Source organism: Coccinella septempunctata, chromosome 1 (assembly GCF_907165205.1).
Source record: "Coccinella septempunctata chromosome 1, icCocSept1.1, whole genome shotgun sequence".
Taxonomy (NCBI): domain Eukaryota; kingdom Metazoa; phylum Arthropoda; class Insecta; order Coleoptera; family Coccinellidae; genus Coccinella; species Coccinella septempunctata.
In genome coordinates this window covers 12,968,624-12,980,962 of record NC_058189.1, presented here as the reverse complement: position 1 = coordinate 12,980,962, position 12,339 = coordinate 12,968,624, and the positions used below count along the sequence as shown (strand labels likewise).

The window sequence follows — 12,339 nt, the reverse complement described above, 5'->3', positions numbered from 1 at the left end:
TGTCATTGTTAATGTTAACCTAAATTGCACATCACACGACGTAAACACTAAAGCAGAGCGTCCAACTAAAGATACCTTTGGTAAACAGCTCCTATTTTCATTTTACTTTGAATAAGGTGTCGATATTAAGATTAGAAAGTCTCTAATTTCGAAGCTATGAAACCTTTAATGTTACATGGTCATGAACGTGCCATTACCCAAATCAAGTACAATCGGGAGGGAGATCTCCTCTTCTCATCATCCAAAGATAATAAACCCAATGTTTGGTATTCCCTCAATGGAGAAAGATTAGGAACGTATAATGGGCATCAAGGTGCAGTATGGTGTATTGATGTAGACTGGACAACTACTAGACTTCTATCTGGTGGTGGTGACAACAGTTTAAAAATATGGGATTGTGAGACTGGTAAAGAAATAGGAACCATTGAGGCAAAATCTTCTGTGAGAACATGTCTATTCAGTTACTCTGGGAATATGGCCTTCTATTCAACAGATCGAGCTATGAGGAATAATTGTGAAATTTTTGTAATTGATACACGCACAGTGGATAGTAGTATAAATGAGGCAGATCCAATTTTGAGAATACCCATACCTTCTTCTGAAACTAGGATATCATCAGCTCTCTGGGAGTTTTCAGAAGATACTATCATAACAGGCCATGAAGATGGCACACTGTTCCAATGGGATTTTAAAACCGGAAAGAGTATCAAATCTGTTTGTGAACATAGTAATTTGATAAATGACATGCAATGGAATAAAGATGGAACAATGTTCATCACAGCTTCTAAAGATAACACCGCTAAACTTTTTGATGGTGCAGATCTTACACATTTAAAAACTTACAAAACCGAAAGACCAGTAAACTCTGCTGCAATAAGTCCTATTTTTGACCATGTAGTTCTTGGAGGTGGACAAGACGCAATGGATGTCACAACAACATCGACCAGAGTGGGTAAATTTGACTCTAGGTTCTTCCACATGGTGTTTGAAGAAGAATTTGGACGTGTTAAGGGGCATTTTGGCCCTATCAATAGTGTGGCTTTTCATCCAGATGGCAAAAGCTACAGTTCAGGAGGAGAAGATGGTTATGTGAGAGTGCATAATTTTGATCCATCATATTATGAATATAATTTTGATTATTAAAATCATTCAATAATGATTATGTTCATTTTAAATTATCCTACTCATTATGCATTTTCAAGAAAATATTTGCTCTCAATAATTTTATGTTGATGGACACAATATAGTTCCAAGTAGAAGACAAAAATTATACAAAATTTTTGCCAAATTAACTTATTCAAACAAACCTTATTTACAAAGAGACAATTAGAAGTAAAAAAAATAGTTTTGTTTATTATAGCAATTAAAAAAGGAATGAACCTACTAAAATGATATGGGAATATGACAGTTTCAAAGGGATGAGTGCACTTGAGATAACATAAAAACTACGAATTTTGATACAGACTTGTTCTCTTCTTTTTTCTCTTCCTCAAATTTTTCCCAAGAAGATATAGCATTATTATTGCTATATGTTCTTGATGTTTCCCTTCTACCTTCAATTCCATTCCCCTTTTTTAATAGTGGGATGTGGGATGAAGTCATTGAGCCCATCCTATGTGACTGCCTGGTGGCGGCAGGAAGGGTCACACTTGGTCTTTGGCTCTCATCACAGATTAAAGAGTAATCTGTGGGCTCTCTCAAAATGAATCTTGAGGAACTTAAGAATTATTCCCCCTCTGACACAAGCTCCTTCCTATACTAAAATATTATAGAGGCAACCTAACTCTATAATCTTTGCCTATATAAGATAGACTGGATGGAGAAGCCAGAATAGACCGCTTTGGTGGGTCCGACCAACCCGCCCAACAATCTATAATTAATTTTCATATCCATTATTCCATAGCGATTTTCTAATTGGACTGGAAGATACGCAGCCAAATCGTGCCTAAAATTATTAGCATAGTATAGCATATCATCTATGAACCTATGTATTCTGAAGATACAGGATGTTTCACGCTAGGTGTGTGTCCATATCTGGAGAACAGAATAGAATTTTCTTCTCAAAATTTGTGTATCATAAAATTAATGACCGGAATCTATTCAGCTAAAATATTTTGTAAGAACAAACACACCAAGAGGTGGTGCTTCCAGGCAGTTATAGCGCCGGAAGTTGCGCCAAACTTTTTGTTATATCAGAAAGTCTCTGGTTATATACAGGGTGATTCAGAACTTGAGGCGAAAAATTGAGGAACGTATACAGGCTGCTATTCTTGATAAATAAAGTGAAATGAAATTTTTGGATATTGCCTTGTTTCCGAGATATAAGTGTTCAAAATTTCTGCATGTCATCAATTTTAAACTTTAATAGCTGATAAAAATACAAATCAAATGTTCAAAATTTTCACCATTACCATCGATGCATGCTTGGCAACGCAGAATAAGGGAATTGTACACTAATTGCATGTTTTGCCTATTCTGAGTGGATTCGACTGCATCAATAATTCGTTCCATTATTAATTGTTCTTTATTATTGATTTCCACTTCGTAAACTTGTTGTTTCAAATGTCCGCATACAAAAAAATTCAAAGGATTAAAATCAAGTGATCTCGCTGGCCATAGCACTCCATCCATTGAAATTTTTGTTTCCAGGCGACAACATTTCGTCCAACATGCGGAGGTGCTATACATCGTGCTGATACCACATATGATTGTGCACCAAATCCACAGGAAAAACTTCTAGCAAATCATCGAAATTGTTTTCCAAAAACTGCAAGTACCGACAAGCTTTTAATGCGTCTCCATCACAAAAATAATATCTGCATATTCTTCGTTAAAAAATTGCATGTTTAACAGAAGGACTAAAAACCAGCAAACCACTTTTTGAATTGGCAAAAAATAAGTATTCTGTTACCAGGTGACATTCATATCATTTATTTCTAGTCTTACTGTAATTTATAAAATTTAATTGGTTGCATACAGAATTACAGAAACATTAATGTCCAAAAACTCGGAAACGAAGCCTCATCGGCCAAAAACTTTTTTTACGCTTAATTTTCGCCTCGAGTTTCGAATCACCCTGTATTTCAAATATTACATAGGACTCATTATTTATATGTATTTTGAAATGAATTGATGGATCCTTTATTCGATTTCAACAGACTGCTATGATGTAAATTAACCCTTATAGGCTGATGGTGGTAAGATAATCCCTAACATGTAGTGATTTTTTATATCAATAGATGTTGTTTATCTGAATTAATTTCGGATCAGAATGTTTTTCAGGAAAGTTCGTGATTGATTCTAAACGAGGATGTCTGTCACGAAGAAGTTCATTTTTCCAAATGCAACTCCTTCAGAGACTCTGACCCTGTGTTTCAATTATTATCAGATGAGACGAAGAAAACATCTATATCTCAAATGTTTCACGTAAGATTGTAAGGTTCTAAGGGGGGGTGGTCCCCTTCAGGGGCGGATGGGACCACCGGGAAACCGGAAAGATTCCCGGTGGGCCGGTCGATTGTTGGGCCAGAGGGCTGGTCAGTTCGTACCATTTTTTTGTCTTCGGCGGAGCATATTTGACGTCGATATTTTTATTTTTACAAACCTTGAAAAGCAATTCAAAATGGAATGTTGGGAAAACTACCAATAAATATATGTTTCAATAAGTTTTGAAAATAATATTGATAAAAATAAATTATTATTCCTGAACAACTGGCATAAACAGGGTGGCTTGAAACGTAATGAAATAGAGAAGATGCAAAAAACTCTACAGGTGATTGTATAATTATTATGCTGAACTTGCCTTATACGAATGTTTTAAGTTGCCAGTCCATGGGACACGGGGTGTGAAAGTAAAGTTTAGTTATGTGATATTAAACCTCTGTTTTTAATATCACACTACCAAACTTTACTTTATTACTTTATTTAATATTATTTGACAGAAGCTTGCTCGCTATAGGAAAAACAAAATCTATGTCGGCCAACTTAGTATTTGAAGATGAATACATTGCAATTCAATTATGTAAAACGAAAATCTCCTAAAAAAGGTTAAGGTTATTGAGAAAATATATATTTTCTGACAGGATAGGTCTCTTCTTTGAGATCTAGCTCCTTATATAATCTACACTGAAACGAGTTATATGAGTATTCTTATTTCTCAACAAAAAACTCCTACAACTCAATTTTCTTGTTTCTACAGTCAAAATTATCATTATTATAAATTTTTGTGTTTTCCACATCACGAAACTAGCAACATTAGGCGTGTTTAGCTTAAAGGCCATTTAATTAGTTGCAGTATCAATAGTTGATGGGTTTTATTTAAGTTTTGAATAATATGTATGAGTGTTTCTTCAAAATTTATGTAGGTACAGTGGGTATCTTACGTAAGTGTGTCACTGGATTGCACCTTATTCGTTTAGCAAAATCTTGAAGTCAATAATCAATATGATGATATTTCAAGGTATATAAAAATATGATATTGAAAAAACTATCTAACATAATCATGGAAAGGTATTATGGTAAAAAACTAAAAAACCATTTTGCAAATTAGTAAAAATTCTTTAGTGTCGACTGGCTTAGAAATTAATGGTACATAGAGACTATTTCTAACCTTTTTTTTTCATTTAAGATTCCACCAATTTCATTCAAAATTACCCTTAGGAAATTTGAAATCGAAATTTGGAAACTATGCATCCATGGTTCAAAAAATACTTGTCATGTCAAATGTGAAAATATTTGAAAATTTTCATTTTTTCAACCATACCTATAGACAACATAGATACATTTTTCGTTGATTCTATTTACCATACCTATAGACAACATAGATACATTTTTCGTTGATTCTATTTGCTCAGAGTTGTTTTGAATAAAATGGATTGAAATAAATATAAAACTAACATAATGTAGATTGTAAAGAAGTAGTTAATTTAAGGGTCGATTTATAGTCGAAAAACAGTGGGTCTTTCATATAATTTTTTTTTTGTGCAGCCCATGTTTATATACAGCTTCCTGAAGAAAGCATATGGAAAGAAATGTTCAATTTTTTTCTTAGAAACCAGAAAGGGGACAAAAATCAAATTGAGTAGTTGTTCTATATAGGCAATAAAAATTTTTTTGGTGTTTCCCTATAATGTCTGCATGCTATCCGCCAACTAGGTGAAAACTTTCACTTAAAGCAGGAAATCAAAAATTAATTTCTCGAAAGTATTACCTATATGAATAAAAAAAAAAATTCTCGCGAAACGATTTTAGAGGTGTTTTTTAATATCCCTTGCAATTATATGGGAACATGGCCCAATTTTTTCATCGCCTTCTCGCTCCCACAAAATGTCTGCTCAATTTTTTGACAGTTTTCTGAATTGTAAAAAAAACATTTGAAAATTGCTTTTAAGGTGCCATCTTTATTGGCTGCTCATCAAAATTTTTATTTTCATGGCAACTCATCTAGCTACTCCACTGAACCCCCACCTTAAAAGTACTTTTTTCGTTCTTGAAGTGGGCCGGTCTGGAAGAAAATTCCCGGACCGGTTCGAGGTAGCCCATCCGCCCCTGGTCCCCTTCACTAGGTCAGAGCCGTTTTGCGGCTTCCCAGCTAGCCAACAAGTTGCGCTTGCGGCAGTTAAGAACTGGGAACAAAAGAGAAAGCTTGTGTCCTGGCGCACGATCATGGTCAAAGACAGGCCAAGTCTCTTACTCGACGAGCTGGACCAAAAAAGTTCTCTCATTCAGTAGGCCAGAACTGAGAAAATTGACGGGCGCACTCAAAGCAAAGGGCATTGTCCTGTGAGGTATCATCTTAAACACATGGGAAAAACGCCCGATGGCACATATGTCGCTTCTTTCAAGAAGCACCTGAGACAGCCAAACACTTGATATGCGAGCGCGAAGCTGTTCATCGGAAAAGGCTACAGCACCTTGGTTCGTGGTTCCTAGAGCCGGAGCAAGAAATGGATGTGGCCCCCAGAAAGGAGGTGAAGTTCATTCGAGACTTTACTGCCTAACTGGTAAACAGCGCGGGCATTCTACTCTGTAATCTGTGGCCGACATGCACACTAGATCTTTAGGCCAATAAGGTGCATGCGAGGTTGGATGACCTTTCACCCAAAGATTATAGAGTTAGTTAATTCTATAATCTTTGCTTTTGCCCCTCCTCTAATCTAATCTAATCTATACAGGGTGAGTCTTAGATTCGGAAAAATGTTTTATTAGTAGATTCTCGAGGTCAAAAGAAAAAACTTTTTTCCTTTTCCATTTTTTCTAAATCGGCACGGTTTAGAAGATACAGCCTGTTGAAAAACCATGAAAAAATTATTTTTAGTTGGACGCTATCTATTCTAATATTTGAACATTTTGTAAAAAAAAAGTATTCTTCATATTTTCTCGTATAATTTGATGATTAAAAATTGAAAAATATTTGTGAAATTTGAAAAATTGGATACTTTGGATGAATACAAATCTGTTTAAAAGATCCACTGATGTGTAGTGTTACCATTTAGCTAGTTATTAGAAGATGAAGATAATTTTGTTTTGGGGTAGCACAGCTCATTATGAAAACTTAAAATTGCTATATATTTTAATCAGCGCTGAATCAGAAAAAATGGTAAACGAAAAAAACGTTTCTTTTGACCTCAAGAATCTACTGTTAAAATATTTGTACAAGTCAGACTCACGATGCATATCTGCGTATAACTAGTCAGAAACGTAATGTGGTCTAGCTTTCAATTGGCTTTGAACTGAATTGCACCTCCTTTCTATATCCTCTTGATTTTCATGTACAAAATCTAAATTTCCTTCCCTGCCCCAACCTAATCTCAAAATTATTCTTATTTCTTTTACCTAAATTTGATTAACTCATATTTTTCTCAGTAAACTAATCGAAATCTCAAATTCGGTGAGCTCTCCTGAGGACAACTTTCATCATCATTAAAAATGATGAAAAAACAGCAAAAGTCTGAAGTGACCAGAAGCTCAACTTACCAAAAGAAGGGAATCAACAACGACACAATAACATTTTCCGTAGTCTCAAAGCTAAACTGTAGTACTGAAAATTGCATGCAGAAAATTGCAGGCAAAACTTTCAATTTTTTATGTTATACAAATGGATTCGAATCAATCTAATGAGTTTCTAAAAAAATCACAATAATTACTGAGATTTGTTTAATAATCAAAATTATATTCATAATATGATGAATCAAAATTATGCACTCTCACATAACCATCTTCTCCACCTGAACTGTAGCTTTTGCCATCTGGATGAAAAGCCACACTATTGATAGGGCCAAAATGCCCCTTAACACGTCCAAATTCTTCTTCAAACACCATGTGGAAGAACCTAGAGTCAAATTTACCCACTCTGGTCGATGTTGTTGTGACATCCATTGCATCTTGTCCACCTCCAAGAACTACATGGTCAAAAATAGGACTTATTGCAGCAGAGTTTACTGGTCTTTCGGTTTTGTAAGTTTTTAAATGTGTAAGATCTGCACCATCAAAAAGTTTAGCTGTGTTATCTTTAGAAGCTGTGATGAACATTGTTCCATCTTTATTCCATTGCATGTCATTTATCAAATTACTATGTTCACTAACAGATTTGATACTCTTTCCAGTTTTAAAATCCCATTGAAATAATGTTCCATCTTCGTGACCTGTTATAATAGTATCTTCAGAAAACTCCCAAAGAGCTGAGGATATTCTGGTTTCAGAAGAAGGTATGGGTATTCTCAAAATTGGATCTGCCTCATTTATACTACTATCCACTGTGCGTGTATCAATTACAAAAATTTCACAATTATTTCTCATAGCACGATCTGTTGAATAGAAGGCCATATTTCCCGAATAACTGAATAAACATGTTCTCACAGAAGATTTTGCCTCTATAGATCCTATCTCCTTACCCGTCTCACAATCCCATATTTTTAAACTGTTGTCACCACCACCAGATAAAAGTCTGGTGGTTGTCCAATCTACATCAATACACCATACTGCACCTTGGTGGCCATTGTATGTTCCTAATCTTTCACCATTGAGGGAATACCAAACGTTAGGTTTATTATCTTTGGATGATGAGAAGAGTAGGTCTCCTTCTCGATTGTACTTGATTTGGGTAATGGCACGTTCATGCCCATGTAACATTAAAGGCTTCATAATTTATACAATCTGCAATATATAATTAATGACTAATACAGATTTCACTTTGAAAATAATGAAGTACCAAATATAGGTTAATTAACCAAAAAGAGAATCTTTGACTCAGCCATAGAGTATGAGAAAAATAAGGAGAAAGAGGATGTGGAACTTTCATAGAAAACTTCTGTCAAATTCGTTGAAAATTAATATTTTGATGAATGCATACCTCTATATATGAAACGAAATATTATTAATGTCAATACTCTGTTGGTATTTCTTCGAATAAATTATATATCAATAAAAATTATCCCTCGGCAAATTCTTGAAGTGAACATAGATAACCATTTAAATTGAAGAAAAAGAATTACCAACAGCATCATAGAAAACTGAAACTAGTTGTGATTTTCCTGTGTCGTTGTCTTTCAGTCATTCTTTCATAACCGTCAATTTGCGGTGTAGCACGTGTTGTTAATTTCTAAGTTAGAAATTTGAGAACAAAATGGATAAACCCGTAGTTTTGGCAAGAGTCATCAAAGTTTTGGGCCGTACCGGTTCACAAGGGCAGTGTACCCAAGTAAAAGTTGAATTTCTGGGAGAGCAAAATCGTCAAATCATAAGGAACGTTAAAGGACCTGTGAGGGAAGGTGATATTCTCACCCTTTTGGAATCCGAAAGAGAAGCAAGAAGACTTCGTTGAGAAGGTAACATTTGAATTGTCTAATGAATTTCGTATAGTAAACTATTTTTTTTATTTATTTAGAACTTCTTATAATATTAGGGTTAGTCACTCTTGAATATGCTCAACTGGTATTAAATACTCATTTAATGATCAGTGTATAATGTATGTATGTATGAAGATAAGAATGTATTTGTGATGATGAGTATATTGTATATTGATATACAATATACATGTTTCATAACTAGTTCACTATTTACCAAATTAGTTAGATTAATAACTCATGTATATTTACTATTTGCAAAAAATAATAGATTTCTGATAAAACAACACAATAAATTCAAGTGTTTAACATTATTTTGACACAATGTTCTGCTGGTTCTTGGTTCAGTAGATATATCTAGTTTTTATCCACCCCTTAATCACCCTATATATTGATATTTTAAAATATTCTTTTATTGTGAAGAATCTGGTGAAAGTATTCTAGAAATATATTATTTTTAAATACACATACTAACTTAATTTTGTTTTTGTTTTCAGATGGTGGACCAGAAAATCAGGGAAGAAAACTTCATTTTTTTATTATTATGAATAAATAGATAAGAAAACCAAATTATTTCATTATACATAATACCTACCTACCTTTCACATATTTCTCCAGTAATTGAAAGCGATGAACTGTAGTCGGAATAAATTCAAGATTTCCAACTACAGTTATTCACTAAAGTGAATACAAGTTTTGTCTATTAATTGAATGGGTGCTTAAAATTCAACTACACGATATTTAACATTCAAACATAAGGGCGTTTTCATGTTGGATTCCAATGGCTGCCCATTGTAAATAATAAATTAGAAATCTAGAGAATTAGAAAAGTTGAAGGTTCTTCTATAATTTAAATGAGTTCGGGGTAATTATGCAGTTTAGAAAGAACTGCATAATTACCTTATTTGACTGCTTTAATTTTTGTCGGGCTATTTTTATTCGACTGTTGGTTACTTATACCACCAATTTAGGGAATTTTGTTCGGCAGTTGAAAGCATAGAACACTTTGAAAGTTTGTGTTCCTTAATTTTATTGTAAGCTCTGTGTTTCAACTAAAACTAACCTCACTCAGGTGATCTGTGACCCGTAGAAATTTAATTCAAAAATATTATATCTTTGATTTAATTCTAAAGTTTTCAATATTCATCTGGTATAATCTTAATTAACTAACTAAAGAGATGGTTGTAGCTATCGGCTTCGAAGGTAGTGCTAACAAACTCGGTATTGGAATTCTGAGAGATGATGAGATACTTGTTAATTTACGAAAAACTTATATATCTCCCCCAGGTGAGGGATTTTTACCTAAAGAAACGGCACTTCATCATAGACAAAATATTCTAAGTTTACTTGACGAAGTATTAAAAAAATCTCGAATAAAGACAGAAGAAATAGATGTAGTTTGTTACACTAAAGGACCGGGAATGGGAGCCCCACTCGCCTGTGTTGCTGTTGTAGCACGTACCGTAGCACAACTTTGGAACAAGCCCTTACTTGGGGTTAATCATTGCATAGGTCGTATCCTTTCGAACTTAAAATATTTGCTTTTCTCAGATTTATGGTGGTATTCCTTCATAATATATTAGATATCGAGATGGGCCGTTTCATTACTGGAGCTGGCAATCCAATTGTGTTATATGTCAGTGGAGGAAACACTCAAGTAATAGCCTATTCAAGAAAGAGGTATAGAATATTTGGAGAAACCATAGATATAGCTGTTGGTAATTGCTTAGATAGATTTGCTAGAGTATTAAAGTTATCTAATGATCCTAGTCCCGGATATAATATAGAATGTTTAGCTAAAAAAGGATCAAAATTTCTTCCTTTACCATATTGTGTTAAAGGTATGGATGTGAGTTTTTCTGGGATTTTGACATATATAGAGGAAAGGTCAGACAAATTACTAAAAGAAGGATACACTCCCGAAGATTTGTGCTATTCTTTACAGGAAAATGTATTTGCCATGCTCGTGGAAACAACAGAGAGGGCATTGGCACATGTAGGATCAAATGAAGTTCTCATAGTAGGAGGTGTTGGTTGTAATTTGAGGTTACAAGAAATGATGAAAATTATGTGTGAAGAGAGAGGTGCTAAACTATATGCTACAGATGAGAGATTCTGTATTGATAATGGATTAATGATTGCTAAAGCAGGTTTAGAAATGTTCAAATCTGGGTGGAAAATGAAGTGGAGTGAATGTGGCATAACCCAAAGATATAGGACTGATGAAGTGGAAGTGACTTGGAGAAATGATTAATACATTAATAAATTTTGATTGCTTTTTTATTCATTAACTTCCTTTCTTTGAAGCAAATTAGTATCATATTTGCGTGTGCTCCTAAGAACAACCGTGTTACCATTTCGCTTGAATTACTGCAATTCAATGGGGAATTCTCCTCAATTTGGGTTATCACTGCATATGCAAGTTCAAACTGAATAGTTATGAGTTTCATTCATGATTTTTTCAAATTCACCTCGCAAACTATTTAAAGTCATCCTTCAAATATGGGGTTTTAAAATTTAAATCGCTTTGTGCGGAGTTTACGATTTGGCAACAGCGCATACAAGACAATGAAGAGAAGATTGTCCGATCAGCTTGTTTATAAAATAACAGCTGTTGATCTACAGGCGCGTACTTACTGGCGAGCTTCAACTGCAATCGGCCATAAAAATTTACGCAGCTTGTGCAATTCTCACAAAACACTTTAAATACCCATTTTTAAGTGCTTAAAATAATTTTTTTTGGGAAACGGTTGAAATGGTCATTTCAAAATGTGACGTTTCAAAGATATTTCATAAAAAATACATCATTTTCGTCAGAAGGAGTATTCCCTATTCTGAATAGGAAATGCTGTTTGCCCGACGTATGACCTTGTGGTAACCACTGATTACCTGTATCCATTCATACATTTTGGCCAGTTACGTTTCAAGGACCTTGAATGTTCTTCACCTTCAGGAGCAGCACAGAATAATTCGAAACCAGCATCAATGTTACAATAATTCATAAAAACATCTTATAAGGCATAATAACGATCGCATGCAAAAATCTTCAAGTCGAAAAGTTAAGCCGTTTTGATTCCACTACTTACACATTTGTGAAGCTTGAAAATAAAAAGGAACACACAGTATTGCCTTACTCATATGTTCCACTTTCCAACCACAAAACCGTGGTCGAACTGTCGAAGCTATTTGAACTGAAATTCTGGTGTGTGTATTGTATAGAGACTTTTATACATGTTGCTACGATCCAAAGATTTTAAACCAACAAGATGGTTAATTTCGGCGATTTTTTCTGGCATCTCTACCATGCCTGACATCCCTAGGTCTACACCACAGGGCACAAATATATGCACTATGATTGATTAGCTGCAACGTTTCTAACCGAGGCAAGCGAACACGGAGTTCGGAAATATTTCTGAAGGACGGATATAGGGAATGACCCATCTTGTTGGTTTATTCATTCATGGCTGTATCCCGTTACCGGGAATTAATCTACAAA

At 34.4% G+C, this 12,339-nt stretch overlaps 4 protein-coding genes across 4 annotated transcripts; 3 read left to right on the top strand and 1 right to left on the bottom strand.

Annotated features, from left to right (window-relative positions):
- The first annotated feature begins 18 nt into the window (after window positions 1–18).
- Window positions 19–1,159, top strand: LOC123310427 (eukaryotic translation initiation factor 3 subunit I-like). Its single transcript, XM_044893897.1, has one exon. The coding sequence runs from the start codon at window positions 157–159 to the stop codon at window positions 1,141–1,143; it is 987 nt and encodes a 328-aa protein (XP_044749832.1). The 5' UTR covers window positions 19–156; the 3' UTR covers window positions 1,144–1,159.
- A 5,982-nt stretch (window positions 1,160–7,141) lies between these two features.
- On the bottom strand, window positions 7,142–8,295 carry LOC123310416 (eukaryotic translation initiation factor 3 subunit I-like). Its single transcript, XM_044893886.1, has 2 exons — window positions 8,210–8,295; window positions 7,142–8,154 (listed from the first exon to the last, which is right to left on the bottom strand). Exon 2 carries the CDS (start codon window positions 8,140–8,142, stop codon window positions 7,156–7,158), a length of 987 nt encoding a protein of 328 aa, XP_044749821.1. The 5' UTR covers window positions 8,143–8,154; window positions 8,210–8,295; the 3' UTR covers window positions 7,142–7,155.
- Window positions 8,296–8,539: 244 nt separating this feature from the next.
- On the top strand, window positions 8,540–9,409 carry LOC123314204 (40S ribosomal protein S28). The gene is made up of 2 exons (XM_044899340.1): window positions 8,540–8,825; window positions 9,341–9,409. Exon 1 carries the CDS (start codon window positions 8,624–8,626, stop codon window positions 8,819–8,821), a length of 198 nt encoding a protein of 65 aa, XP_044755275.1. The 5' UTR covers window positions 8,540–8,623; the 3' UTR covers window positions 8,822–8,825; window positions 9,341–9,409.
- Window positions 9,410–9,912: 503 nt separating this feature from the next.
- LOC123311771 (probable tRNA N6-adenosine threonylcarbamoyltransferase) lies at window positions 9,913–11,115 on the top strand. Its single transcript, XM_044895864.1, has 2 exons — window positions 9,913–10,358; window positions 10,427–11,115. The coding sequence occupies exons 1-2, from the start codon at window positions 10,022–10,024 to the stop codon at window positions 11,095–11,097; spliced, it is 1,008 nt and encodes a 335-aa protein (XP_044751799.1). The 5' UTR covers window positions 9,913–10,021; the 3' UTR covers window positions 11,098–11,115.
- The last annotated feature ends 1,224 nt before the right edge of the window (window positions 11,116–12,339 follow it).